Genomic DNA, 15,299 nt, shown 5'->3' with positions numbered 1-15,299 from the left:
AAGGACTGCAGCACTCACTGATCCATACTGAAAGTCCGTAGTTTATTTGTAGCAAAAGTGTAAAACTTCGTGGCCGGGAGGCTGAAGAAAGGAGTGAGCAAACTCTGACGACGGCCTAACAGCGCTTCCACGGGTCAGCTATATATAAAATTGTGTAATTCTGTCTGTCTGTAACGGAAATCCTGCGTCGCTGATTGGTCGCGCCTGGGGACATCACTGAAGGTGGAGGAAGATGGCGCCCGCAGCAGTCCTCCACAGGAACTTCACCAACGATGTGGCCTGCCTTAACTTGAGCAGAGGAGGGTGAAAACCCCCCGGTCGGCAAGGGGCAAGCCTAAGGCACGACGCAGATGCTATTCAGTAGGAAATCTCCACACCGCCCGAACACCGGGTAGCGGTGACGTCACCACAGAGTAGGAAGATGGCGCGTGCAGCAGGCAGAGACGGAACCTTCACCAGCGGTGTGCCCATGGAAAACAAGGTCAGATGAGGGTCCAGCCCCCCAGGTCTGCAAGGGGCAATCCCAAAGTCGATCCCAGAAGCCTTTCCAAAGCAATTTTCTACACCGCTCGAACATATATATTTGGCAGAGTCATAACTCCCGACTCCGCAGATTGCATGCTGCTGTTGTAGGACCAGACCACATGGTATGGAGATGAATGAGGGAGACCAAAGTTCAAAAACAGACTTTCCTTCACTTAACAAGACCTTGATGAGAAGCATACACATCATATGGCAGGCACAACACTTTACGAATGCGTCTTCTGCATTATGTAGTCAGGAACTTTCCGGTGACATGCGGCAGTACATAACCTTTGCTATAAGCCACAATAGTGCAGCAAACCTGAGCTACTGACCTTTTCCTGCTCTTTGTCTCCGCTATGTCCCCTGCCTGGAATCCAGATTCCCACTGCCATTATATCTTTGCTTTCCTTCAGAACGTACTATCTGATGTCTCCCTCCTGGCACACAACACCATATCAATTCAGGAGGACTGCAATCAGATAGCCCAAAGGCCTGGATTTCTCACTTTCTATCTGACTCATCACAAGGAAATTGTTCTCCTGTGTGGCCATGTAGCTCAGTATGAGGTCTCCCACACAGTATGACGGCCCCACAGCACCTCACACAGTACTATGGCGAGAGATGAGCGAATATTTCAATGCTCGGTTCACGATCGCCGAATTTGCAATATTTGCTGATTTAATCACAGAATATAGCCGAACATGCACAACACAAAAGCCGGTGTTTCCCAAGCTGTGTGGCAATGTGGTAAACACCGGTGTAGCACTTCTGATTGGCGGTAAAATCATCTCCGCCGGTCACAGAGCCGCGGTTCCCACACTGTCAGAACACAGCATGACCGCTCAGCTGTGATCGGAGGTAAAAAGTTTATCTCCGGTCACTGGTGTCACCTCTAATCCTGCCATCTCCACCGTTCTCACAACAAAAGTATAAAACATATAATACTGGTGGATAAAACAAGACTGAGCACAAGACCTTCACAGCCGTCTACACATCATAGGGGAGATCTCCTGACACCTTCTCTCCATCTACCTGATGATCCTGAGGAGCACTGGGATCTTCTTGGTTACAGTCCTGTGGAAGAAGAGGATGGGGACATCTCTCTGGTGTTGTCCTCTTACTGGATAGATCTGGAGGAAACACATACAGGGACTGAATTCATTCTCTACATACAGATAATTATAGGCCGTGTGTATTTAGTCCTATTACCTGGTGATGTGAGGGGCTGGGGAACCTCCATTATGACGTTCTTGTAGAGATCTCTGTGTCCTTCTAAATACTCCCACTCCTCCATGGAGAAATAGACAGCGACATCCTGACACCTTATAGGAACCTGACACATACAATGATACCGTCATCCCCCGATCCCTTCATAGTGTTACTGTATAATGTCAGTCTGTCATTCCAAGGATGTCGTTCTAAGGATAACATCTGAAATATGCCTGAAAATGACTCCCTGCTATAGATGCTTCATTATTATTATGCTTCACTATTACTATCACTCTGACAATCGATCTGCTTCATCCACTGGTATATGTTATGGCTGCAATACTATCTCCCTTTGCATTTCCTCTTGTGACTTCTAATTAATCATCTCCTGTGTCTGCGTCCAGCCTCCCTGCTGCTCCTCACTTTCTGATCACACCTGGGCCCTTTCAGGTGCTTTTAAGTTAGTATAAATTCAGACTAAAGCTCCCGTCACACATAGCGACGAACCAGCGATCCCGACAACGATATGACCTTGTCAGGATCGCTGGTGTGTTGCTACATGATCGCTGGTGAGCTGCCAAACAGGCAGATCTCATCAGCGATCAGAACCAGAAACGACGCGGGTAACAAGCATACGCGTCGCTTAGTTACTCGCTGTGTAACTTGTAAAGCAGCGTGCTGGCGCTGGGAGCTGGTATCCAAGGTACACAGCGGGCAACTAAGTGACGTGCATGCTTGTTACCCGTGGTTTACCTTGGATACCAGCTCCAGCTCGCTGATCGATCATCTCCCACTGACACACACAGCGATGCGTGCTGGCCAGCAGGAGACCAACGATCAAAAACATGTCCAGGGCATTCGAGCACAATCAGCGATACTCGACGGGGGGGGGGGGCGGTCGCTGATACGTCACACACAGCGAGATCGCTGATGAGATCGCTGTTGCGTCACAAAACTTGAGACTCAGCAGCGCCCTCGCTAGCGATCTCGCTGTGTGTAATGGGGGCTTAAGAGGTCTGCCTGACCTCGGTCTGTTATTCCAAGGATGTCTTCTAAGGATAACATCTGAAATGAGCCTGAAGTGACCAGAAGGTACGACTAACCGCTGCGTTTACATGTTCTAAATTTCTTTTGCCTTCTAAATTACTCTCACCATGCTGACATACGCACAAACAGTTTTGGCTCCACTACTCCTCACTCTCCTTCGCTATCCGCAACCCCAGCACCTGCTAACCAAATAATAATCTCTTCTTCCCTCTTGCCTCCCCACCTGACATCCTCTGCTGACCTGCTCCTCGACCTCAGAGCTCTCCTAATAAAATACAAAACAAGCCACCCACCCTCCTCCCGCATGCTCTCCCTCTTTCTGCTTCTCCTCATTGCTGGCGATATATCTCCCAACCCTGGACCCCAACAGCCCATACCTCCCATTATTACCCCCTTCTATCGTTCCCAAACCAACACAAACACCAGGAATCATTCTCACCTCAAATCCGTGCCCTTGACACCCACCACCCTGCTCCCACTCTCTGGATCACTCTGGAATACCCTCTCCGTCTGCAATAAACTCCATGTGATTCACGACCTCTTTACCTCTCATAATTTTTCCTTCCTTGGCCTCACCGAAACATGGCTGACACCCTCCGACACAGCCTCCCCTGCTGCGCTGTGTTACGGCGGCTTCCACTTCACCCACACTCCTCGCCCTGGCAACAGACATGCTGGAGGAGTGGGCCTTCTCCTTTCTTCCAACTGCACCTTCAACCCAATCCCACCTCTACCCTCCCTTATCATCCCCTCTTTTGAAGTCCACTCTCCCTCCAACCTCCAAGTGGCCGTCATATACCGACCTCCAGGCCCGACCACTGCCTTCATTGACCAATTCTCCACCTGGCTCCTTCACTTTCTCTCTGCTGACATTCCCACCTTCATCATGGGTGACTTCAACATCCCCATTGACACCCACCATTCAGCAGCCTCCAAACTCCTGTCCCTTACTTCATCTTTTGGACTTACTCAGTGGTCCTCCTCAGCCACCCACACAGACGGACATACATACATTAGACCTGGTCTTCACCCGCGTCTGCTCTTTCCAACTTCACCACCTCCCCTCTCCCTCTATCTGACCACCATCTACGCACTTTCTCATCCCTGTCCTCCTCCTGTCACCCATGTACAGCAGCATGCGCACCCCCGCAGAAACCTCACATCTAGACACTCGCACACTCTCTGACTGTATTCTACCACTGTCCTCCATATCTTCACTCCACGACACTGACACTACTTTCTACAATGCCACTCTTGCATCAGCCATCGACTCGATCGTCCCTATCATGCATAACAGAGTGCGACGAATCAATAGACAACTTTGGCACAATAACACCACTAAAAAGCTTTGGCAAGCATCCAGAATTGCAGAACGACGCTGGAAGAAAACACATTCGCAAGACGACTTCACTGCACTAAAACAAGCAACACTTGCATTCAAATCTGCCCTCACCTCTACTAAACAGGCCTACTTTACATCCCTTGTATCTTCCTTATCCCACAACCCCAAACAGTTGTTGAATACTTTTAACTCCCTCCTCCGCCCACCACTGCCCCCTCCAACCTCCCTCATCTCTGCCGAGGACTTTGCCGCACACTTCAAAAACAAGATAGACCAAACACAGCAAGTCTTTATTGCTCAACCACCACAACCCTTTTGCACACCAAACCAATGCCCAATCCCCATAACCTCCTTATCTAACATCACTGAAGGGGAGCTTGCTCATCTTCTCTCCAAATCACACCTCACCACTTGTGCACTTGACCCTATTGCCATCCCACCTCCTCCCCAACCTCACCACCACTTATCCCATCCCTAACCCACCTCTTCAACCTATCACTAACTTCTGGTACCTTCCCTTTCAAACATGCCACAATCACGCCTATCCTTAAAAAGCCAACCCTCGACCCAACAGCCACATCCAGCTATCGCCCAATATCGCTGCTCAACTCCTGGAGCAGCATGTCCACGCTGAACTTTCCTTCCACCTCTCATCTAACTTGCTCTTTGACAATCTAAAATCTGGCTTCCACCACCATCATTCCACTGAGACAGCCCTGACCAAAATTACCAACGACCTTACAGCCAAAGCTAACGGACAATACTCTATACTCCTCCATCTAGATCTGTCCTCTGCTTTCGACATAGTTGACCACTGCCTCCTACTACAGATCCTCTCCTCCTTCGGCATCAAAGACCTCGCTCTATCCTGGAATTCCTCATACCTTTCCAACCACACATTCAGCGTCTCCCACTCCCACACTACCTCCTCATCCCACCCACTCTCTGTTGGAGTCCCCCAAGGCTCGGTTCTAGGACCCCTACTCTTCTCAATCTATACACTTGGCCTGGGGCAACTCAAAGTCCCATGGATTCCAGTACCACCTTTATGCCGATGATACTCAGATCTACCTCTCTGGCCCAGACATCACCTCTCTGCTCTCCAGAATCCCGGAGTGTCTATCACCTATATCCTCCTCCTTTCACTTCCTCAATCTCAACGTGGACAAATCTGAACTAATCATCTTTCCCCCCATCTCACAGATCTTCCTTACCCTACCTTTCTATAACAATTGACATCACGCTTTCCCCCCTAACGGAGGTCCGCTGCTTTGGAATAACCCTTGACTCTACCCTTTTCTCCAAACCAAAAAAAACCACACATCCAAACTCTCTCCATCCCCTTTCGCCTCCAGCTCAAAAATATTTCCAGAATCCGTCCCTTCCTCAACCCTCAATCTACTAAACTACTTGTGCATGCCCTCATCATCTCCCGCCTCGACTATTGCAACATCCTTTTCTGTGGCTTCCCTGCTAACACCCTTGCACCTCTCCAGTCCATCCTTAACTCTGCGCCTGACTAATTCATCTCTCTCCTCGTTACTCCTCCGCTTCTCCCCTCTGCAAATCTCTTCACTGGCTCCCATTCCCTCAGCGTATCCAATTCAAATTACTAATACTAACCTACAAGGCCATCTATAACCTGTCTCCGCCATACATCTCTGAACTAATCTCCCGATACCTACCATCACGTAATCTCTGGTCGTCCCAAGACCTCCTTCTCTCCTCCACACTTATTCGCTCCTCACCCAACTGCCTCCAAGACTTCTCCCGAATAGCCCCCATCCTCTGGAATTCCCTGCCCCAACACGTCCGGCTATCATCCACACTCGGATCCTTCAGATGGAACCTGACAACCCACCTCTCCAGGAAAGACTACAGCTTGCAATGATCCCCGCTGCCTCCTCACCACTACTGGAGATATCACCTCACCATCACTGGAGCTGCTGCAATCCCCCCAACCTACTGTCTCCTTCCCCACCATCCTGTAGCATGTAAGCCTGAAAGGACAGTGTCCTTTCACCTCTGTATCAGTCTGTCATTGATAGTTTGCTTACTGTAAGTGATATCTGTAATTTGTATGTAACCCTTTCTCATGTACAGCACCATGGAACCAATGGTACTTTATAAATAAATAATAATAATGTTCCAGCATTCCCAGCAGTGTCACCTCTCCAGTCAGCAGCTCAATCATCTTGTAGATGAGGTCTAGGTTCTTCTGGTGATTGATGTACTCATGGATAAGGGGGTGAGGTGCAGGCCCCATGATTGGGCTCAGGGGTCTTCCACATCCCTCAGACACAGGGTCCTGACAGCGATCGCTAGAGGTCTTCTTCACCACTTTGTAATCCTGGTTATGGAGAGAAACATTAATAAATCACTACAGACATTTCCAGAGTCCTCATCTCTCCAGTTCTGTCCATCTGTTATTCCCATAGATAAGAATGATGTAATTGTCACGTGGACCAGTCCTGTGTGACATGGCTCGCAGGCTGGTAACTAAAACAACAAGACAAGGGGTAGGGAAACAGTTACAACGGTGGGCCCTGCGAAAGGGAAAGGGGACGTGGAGACCTCCTGCACTCCCCTGAGTCAGTGTCCCTAACGTTCCTAACGTTTCCTATGCCGGTTCCGCACCGGGAGCCAATCAGGAACCTGTCGCCCTAGCACACCCTACACCTATCCCTTGCTAGGGAGCTGGGTGGCGCAGGCACTGGCCCCCCCACTGTACTAATACACACTAAGGAAAAACACAAACAGGGAAACACCACTTAGCTTTACTCTGTTGCACTTGCTCCTGGCAACAGAGTCCACCACCAGCATGCAGCTCTCCTCCTGAATCGCTGCCTCCAAGCTCTGTCAGAGCTAAGGAAATCCCCTATGACTCCTTTCACACCAGGGCTAAGACAGTGCTGCCAGGACCTCTCTCTAGATCCTTCCTCCACCAAGGATGGTTGAAATGAACACTATCACCAACACTGATTGCAACACCTGTGACTCTTTTATAGCAGAGCCAGCAATCACACCTGCATTATAATCATGTGCACTTAACTAAAGAAATTAGATTGCAATGACGCTCACCACCGGGGGCAAAAAACAAACTTAAGGACAGCTTAGGGAAAAAAAGGTTACCAGTGCTTTTATATGTCCTGATCCAGCATGGATCATGACAGTAATGTGACGTCATCAGAATCTCTCACCTCTCCAGTGAGACGGAAGAGGATCTCTAGGGTGAGGTGTAATATCCTCTCCGCCACCATGTCACTGTCCATATCCAACCTTAATGGGTAAATCAGGAAAATTCTCTTTTGTAGAAGATCTTCACTGAGAGGACCCGATATTGTAGAGACGTGAATGAGAAGAAGATGATCCGATGTAACATCATAAGAATCCTGTGTAATAATACAATTACTGGAGATAATAAGGGAAACATATGAGGAGATTTATTATCTTACAGGGTTTAGTTTTCTCCCCTGACATCTACTAATAAAACCTATATATTTAGGCCACAGACAACAAGCAGTTTCCTCCTCGGAGTCGGCAGCTGAACACGTTCCTCATAGACTCATCTTGCACAAAGCTAATTCTCGTCTCATTACCGACACTGGAATCGGCATTAGTAATACTGCAGGAGAGATTCATTACACGTGACATGAGAAATAACTCCTTCATGATGAGGACGACATCTTCATCTTCTACTACGGCTCTAGAGACAGATTTGGCCAGAGTCGGTCACTGCCTCCATCCCCACCGGCCGTCTATATGAAGGTTTCCCGTCTTCCCCGCACTGGAATCTTCTCTCACGTTAGATCTCGGCTCTGAGTCACACACAGAAGTTTGAGGCTTTTAGAAAAGATTTTTAGTTTCCAAAAACACAACGGACAGAAATGATCTGATTCTAAAGTCTCCATGTACAGTGATTTATGGGGTTTATTTCTGGCCTTTGGTTTTCCTATATTACAAGAAAAACTCCAGAAAAAGCCGATATTAAAATGTTTCTAAAGAAAAATTGGCTCCAACAACTCTTGTAAGAAGAAAAAAATATGCAAATAGCAGAAGACACATTGTATAATTTTTAAACATGATAAAGATTTATTAAAAAGAAATTAATCTTTTTGGGCCCCAGAACATAGATGTACACCGCAGGGACGGCACAGATGAGGCTTCAACAAAAACCCTGAAAAGCAAACATGACATCTAAGAAGGTGTGACAGAGTTTGGCTGAATGCCCCCCGCCTCCAAGTACTCGATAGTATGGGGCGGCCTAGTTACTACGATACTTACATGCCTAATAATGGCGTCTGGGCTGCAATGTATGAAGGTCTATTAGGCCGGGCCAGAGGCAGCGTCCAATAAGTTACCTTATAACGCCCCCATACACATTAGACTAAAATTCCATGAAAGCACTGATTTCGGGGGGTTTGGCCGACCAAATAATGTATTTGGGGGCCTCCCAACAGATGATGTCAGGGCAGAGAAGGATCTGACATCCTGAATTTTAGAGGATAATCCGTTTATTCTTCCTGTAGATAATCCTCCTCTAGAGGAGTCTGGAGGCGACTCTCTCATACAGACCACAGGAAAGCTGGAATATGTGTGTGTCTGGGGGGGTCGGGAGAGATCGCCGTCTGCAAAATGACCGTTCAGCCAACTCTGATCTCATGTGTATGGGGCCGTTAGTATTACACTGACAGGAAGCGATGATACACGGCACTACAGTAGTACAGGGCATCACCGGAGCCATCAGAGGCTTGTATGTTGTATGATCATGGGTCGCCCTCCCAGGGCTGCGGGGTACTCGGTACCGGGCCGTTGTCAGTGGGATGTGTCACAGTAGCGGTGACCCGGTCCGTGGCCCTGAGCGCCCAAGTAATGGGGGAATGTAATGGTGTAATGGAATAGTTCGTGACGCCACCTGTGGTGTTTGGCAAGCAAGATGTTAAGCCAACGCTGCGTGCAGATCCTCTGGGGCTGATGGTGTGTTGCCGCATAGATGGTGTAGCTCCCCACAGATGAAGCTGTAACCCCAGGGCAGTGTATAGGCGCAGGAGGTGTGAGGAATGTTGGTACTCAGATGTAGCAGTGCTGTCGGTGTTGGCGCACAATGACTGGAAGACACCAGGGCTTGTAGTTCCAAAGCTTTACTCACAGTTCGTGGTACACACTGGTGCCTGCCTCCGTGCCGTGTCCTCCGGGGCAGAGACTCAATCAACCTCCCGGGCAAGTCAGGCTTCTCCTCTCCAACACTCCGCCAACATGTACCTTTCCTGAACGACTCCTCTATTGCGCCTTTTAGTGTGAAGAGCTCCAGTACCGTGGTACTCTGAAGTTCCTCCTGTCAGATGTTCCTAACAACTCTACTTGTATGACAGCTGTAGCCTCTCTCTGGGACTCCTTTCTCCAGAGTCCTGGCTCTATATTCAGTTGCTGTTGTGCCCCAAGTCTTGAATGGGAGTAGTGCATTTACAGCCAACTATTCCTCCGATGTTTGCTGCAGAACCATAAGTGTCCTTACAACCTCGGGGACCGGGCCCCGGCCTTGCGCTGAGAACCTATAGGCAGGGTTCCTCTTCCAACCCACAACTCCTCTCTGTTCTCCTACTCCTTCATTCCACGCTGTTCCTTCTCTCTCTATGGAAGCTTAGGTTGCAGTTCAACATCTTTATCCTTCTGTTCCTTTCCCGTGCCAGCTGGCTCAGATCACTGAGGCAGCTGCAGCACTCCTTCTCCTCGGACCCGTCCTCAGACTCTCCTGACTGACTGTCCTACAGACTGACCTCAGACTGAACTCTTGTCAGACTGACCTGTAATTCTAAACCTTCCCACTCTTTTATATGGATCTCCACTCCACCCACCTCCCAGCACATCTCGTGCTACGAAGCAAGGACCCACGAAAGGTGCTCTGCTACCCTCTAAGCATGGAGCCGCAATCTGGTCCATTGCTGAACTATCCTGTGTGTGGGTGCAGGTGTTGGAGTGCGGAAAGGCATTCCCAACTTACCTAGGTGGTGGGGCACTACACCATAGGAGAAGGTGCAGTACCTCTGTGGCGACTGAGCCTCAGGGGCGCCACAATCGCACTGATCAGAGGGGTTTAAAAAAGGTTTAAAGGGGGAAAAATATCACAGTTACAGCAACAAGAAATATCTGTCACTATATGGAAAGCAGAGTCACTGCACAATGTTAGTTACGTCACATCCATAACTACTTTATTATACTCTATTATCCTGTACACAGTGGAGTAGATAGAAATCACAGATCCCACAGCAACAGCTGGAATTGGACCCTCCAACGCAAAGAAAAAAAAACAATCTCTCTACCTATATACACTGTTCAAAAAAATAAAGGGAACACTTAAACAACAGAATATAACTCCAAGTAAATCAAACTTCTGTGAAACCAAACTGTCCACTTAGGAAGCAACACTGATTGACAATCAATTTCACATGCTGTGGTGCAAATGGAATAGACAACAGATGGAAATTATTGGCAACTATTAAGACACCCTCAATAAAGGAGTGGTTCTGCAGGTGGGGACCACAGACCACATCTCAGTACCAATGCTTTTGGTCACTTTTGAATGTTGGTTGTGCTTTCATACTCGTGGTAACATGAGACGGACTCTACAACTCACACAAGTGGCTCAGGTAGTGCAGCTCATCCAGGATGGCACATCAATGCGAGCTGTGGCAAGAAGGTTTGCTGTGTCTGTAAGCGTAGTGTCCAAAGGCTGGAGGCGCTACCAGGAGACAGGCCAGTACACCAGGAGATGTGGAGGGGGCCATATGAGGGCAACAACCCAGCAGCAGGACCGCTACCTCCACCTTTGTGCAAGGAGGAACATTAGAACTCCCAGAGACCAGCAAAATGATCTTCAGCAGGCCACAAATGTGCATGTGTCTGCACAAACAGTTAGAAACTGACTCCATTAGGATGGTCTGAGGGCCCGATGTGCACAGATGGGGGTTGTGCTCACAGCCCAACACCGTACAGGACGCTTAGCATTTGTCAAAGAACACCAGGATTGGCAAATTCGCCTCTGGCGCCCTGTGCTCTTCACAGATAAAAGCAGGTTCACACTGAGTACATGTGACAGAGGTGACAGAGTCTGGAGATGCCGTGGAGAGCGATCTGCTGCCTGCAACATCCTTCAGCATGACCGGTTTGGCAGTGGTCAGTAATGGTGTGGGGTGGCATTTCTTTGGAGGAGTAATAACAGCTCAAATTAATTCAACGAACTTTTCATTAAGTTTAATGGCGAGACCCTATTAAATATTGAGCACCAGCGGGATGAAGCATTTACAGTGGCATGTAAAAGTGTGGGCGCCCCGGGTCAAAATGACTTATTGTGAACAGTTACGCAAGATGAATATGAAATGATCTCTAAAAGGCCGAACCTCTAAGATGACACATGTCCTTTGTATTTTAGGCAAAAAAAATTATAAAATATACAGTTGGGAAAAAAAGTATTTAGTCAGTCAGCATTAGTGCAAGTTCCACCACTTAAAAAGATGAGAGGCATCTGTAATTTACATCATAGGTAGACCTCAACTATGGGAGACAAACTGAGAAAAAAAAATCCAGAAAATCACATTGTCTGTTTTTTTTTCATTTTATTTGCATATTAATGGTGGAAAATAAGTATTTGGTCAGAAACAAGCAATCAAGATTTCTGGCTCTCACAGACCTGTAACTTTTTCTTTAAGAGTCTCCTCTTTCCTCCACTCTTTACCTGTAGTAATGGCACCTGTTTAAACTTGTTATCAGTATAAAAAGACACCTGTGCACACCCTCAAACAGTCTGACTCCAAACTCCACTATGGCGAAGACCAAAGAGCTGTCAAAGGACACCAGAAACAAAATTGTTGCCCTGCACCAGGCTGGGAAGACTGAATCTGCAATAGCCAACCAGCTTGGAGTGAAGAAATCAACTGTGGGAGCAATAATTAGAAAATGGAAGACATACAAGACCACTGATAATCTCCCTCGATCTGGTGCTCCACGCAAAATCCCACCCCGTGGGGTCAGAATGATCACAAGAACGGTGAGCAAAAATCCCAGAACCACGCGGGGGGACCTAGTGAATGAACTGCAGAGAGCTGGGACCAATGTAACAAGGCCTACCATAAGTAACACACTACGCCACCATGGACTCAGATCCTGCAGTGCCAGACGTGTCCCACTGCTTAAGCCTGTACATGTCCGGGCCCGTCTGAAGTTTGCTAGAGAGCATTTGGATGATCCAGAGGAGTTTTGGGAGAATGTCCTATGGTCTGATGAAACCAAACTGGAACTGTTTGGTAGAAACACAACTTGTCGTGTTTGGAGGAAAAAGAATACTGAGTTGCATCCATCAAACATCATAGCTACTGTAAAGCATGGTGGTGGAAACATCATGCTTTGGGGCTGTTTCTCTGCAAAGGGGCCAGGACGACTGATCCGGGTACATGAAAGAATGAATGGGGCCATGTATCGTGAGATTTTGAGTGCAAACCTCCTTCCATCAGCAAGGGCATTGAAGATGAAACGTGGCTGGGTCTTTCAACATGACAATGATCCAAAGCACACCGCCAGGGCAACGAAGGAGTGGCTTCGTAAGAAGCATTTCAAGGTCCTGGAGTGGCCTAGCCAGTCTCCAGATCTCAACCCTATAGAAAACCTTTGGAGGGAGTTGAAAGTCCGTGTTGCCAAGCGAAAAGCCAAAAACATCACTGCTCTAGAGGAGATCTGCATGGAGGAATGGGCCAACATACCAACAACAGTGTGTGGCAACCTTGTGAAGACTTACAGAAAACGTTTGACCTCTGTCATTGCCAACAAAAGATATATCACAAAGTATTGAGATGAAATTTTGTTTCTGACCAAATACTTATTTTCCACCATAATATGCAAATTAGGCTGGTTTCACATTAGCGCTTTTTAAGCGCACGCACGGCCGGGGGTAGCTCCGCCCCCGAGCCGGCTCTCTGCCCGGCGTGCCCGCCCCTTGCTTGTAACGCCGCCTCCTAGCGCACAGCGGCCCCTGCGATCGGCGCACCCTATCTTTAGCATAGGGTGCGCAGATCGTGCGCAGGCCGTGCGCTAGTTGCGCTTTGACCTGCGCTGCGCACTTTAGACGGTGCGCCGTGCGCGCCAAAATCAAACTTTTCGGATTTTGGCGCGCACGGCGCACCGTCAAAAGTGCGCAGCGCAGGTCAAAGTGCAACTAGCGCACGGCCTGCGCACGATCTGCGCACCCTATGCTAAAGATAGGATGCGCCGATCGCAGGGGCCGCTGTGCGCTAGGAGGTGGCATTACAAGCAAGGGGCGGGCACGCCGGGCAGAGAGCCGGCTCGGGGGCGGAGCTACCCCCGGCCGTGCGTGCGCTTAAAAAGCGCTAATGTGAAACCAGCCTAAAATGAAAAAAAAAACCAGACAATGTGATTTTCTGGATTTTTTTTCTCAGTTTGTCTCCCATAGTTGAGGTCTACGTATGATGTAAATTACAGACGCCTCTCATCTTTTTAAGTGGTGGAACTTGCACTATTGCTGACTGACTAAATACTTTTTTTCCCCATTGTATATATAGACATTTTTTACAATTTCATAATTGCAAAAAGGAAAAAGGACGATACAAAACTTTGGGCACCTTTGGAGATTTGTGTACTGAGATAATTTTGACCAAGATTTCACACCTTATTTAGCTTGTTAGTGTTATGGTGAGATTACATGGTGACCAGGAGCTACAGTCTGAGGAAAGGGCTAAAAAGCCTTCACTAGACCCCTGTACAGCTGTATAATGAGGCCCAGGCTTTATAGTGAAGGGACAGGAGTGAGGGACTGTTCCCAGGAGCTACAGACTGAGGAAAGGGCTAAAAAGCCTTCACTAGACCCCTGTACAGCTGTATAATGAGGCCCAGGCTTTATAGTGAAGGGACTGGAGTGAGGGCCTGTGCCCAGGAGCTACAGTCTGAGGAAAGGGCTAAAAAGCCTTCACTAGACTCCTGTACAGCTGTATAATGAGGCCCAGGCTATATAGTGAAGGGACAGGAGTGAAGGCCCGTGCCCAGGAGCTACAGTCTGAGGAAAGGGCTAAAAAGCCTTCACTAGACCCCTGTACAGCTGTATAATGAGGCCAAGGCTATATAGTGAAGGGACAGGAGTGAGGGCCTGTGCCCAGGAGCTACAGTCTGAGGAAAGGGCTAAAAAGCCTTCACTAGACCCCTGTACAGCTGTATAATGAGGCCCATGCTTTATAGTGAAGAGACAGGAGTGAGGGTCTGTTCCCAGGAGCTACAGTCTGAGGAAAGGGCTAAAAAGCTTTCACTAGACCCCTGTACGGCTGTATAATGAGGCCCAGGCTTTATAGTGAAGGGACAGGAGTGAGGGCCTGATCCCAGGAGCTACAGTCTGAGGAAAGGGCTAAAAAGCCTTCACTAGACCCCTGTACAGCTGTATAATGAGGCCCAGGCTATATAGTGAAGGGACAGGAGTGAGGGCCTGTTCCCAGGAGCTACAGTCTGAAGAAAGGGCTAAAAAGCCTTCACTAGACCCCTGTACAGCTGTATAATGAGACCAAGGCTTTATAGTGAAGGGACAGGAGTGAGGGCCTGTGCCCAGGAGCTACAGTCTGAGGAAAGGGCTAAAAAGCCTTTACTAGACCCCTGTACAGCTGTATAATGAGGCCCAGGCTTTATAGTGAAGGGACAGGAGTGAGGGTCTGTTCCCAGGAGCTACAGTCTGAGGAAAGGGCTAAAAAGCCTTCACTAGACCCCTGTACGGCTGTATAATGAGGCCCAGGCTTTATAGTGAAGGGACAGGAGTGAGGGCCTGTGCCCAGGAGCTACAGTCTGAGGAAAGGGCTAAAAAGCCTTCACTAGACCCCTGTACGGCTGTATAATGAGGCCCAGGCTTTATAGTGAAGGGACAGGAGTGAGGGCCTGTGCCCAGGAGCTACAGTCTGAGGAAAGGGCTAAAAAGCCTTCACTAGACCCCTGTACAGCTGTATAATGAGGCCCAGGCTTTATAGTGAAGAGACAGGAGTGAGGGTCTGTTCCCAGGAGCTACAGTCTGAGGAAAGGGCTAAAAAGCCTTCACTAGACCCCTGTACGGCTGTATAATGAGGCCCAGGCTTTATAGTGAAGAGACAGGAGTGAGGGTCTGTTCCCAGGAGCTACAGTCTGAGGAAAGGACTAA

The 15,299-nt window shown here is 48.5% G+C and overlaps 1 protein-coding gene across 1 annotated transcript; it reads right to left on the bottom strand.

Annotated features, from left to right (window-relative positions):
• Nucleotides 1-1,512: 1,512 nt before the first annotated feature.
• Nucleotides 1,513-7,542, bottom strand: LOC141076798 (gastrula zinc finger protein XlCGF66.1-like). The gene is made up of 4 exons (XM_073564108.1): nucleotides 7,324-7,542; nucleotides 6,294-6,473; nucleotides 1,735-1,858; nucleotides 1,513-1,655 (listed from the first exon to the last, which is right to left on the bottom strand). Exons 1-4 carry the CDS (start codon nucleotides 7,393-7,395, stop codon nucleotides 1,513-1,515), a joined length of 519 nt encoding a protein of 172 aa, XP_073420209.1. The 5' UTR covers nucleotides 7,396-7,542.
• Nucleotides 7,543-15,299: the final 7,757 nt, after the last annotated feature.

This window comes from Dendrobates tinctorius, unplaced genomic scaffold (genome assembly GCF_039654945.1).
Source record: "Dendrobates tinctorius isolate UK_male_01 unplaced genomic scaffold, ASM3965494v1 ptg000430l, whole genome shotgun sequence".
NCBI classification, from domain to species: Eukaryota; Metazoa; Chordata; class Amphibia; order Anura; family Dendrobatidae; genus Dendrobates; species Dendrobates tinctorius.
Note: the sequence above shows the minus strand (reverse complement) of the source record. Positions and strands in the feature narration are given on the sequence as shown.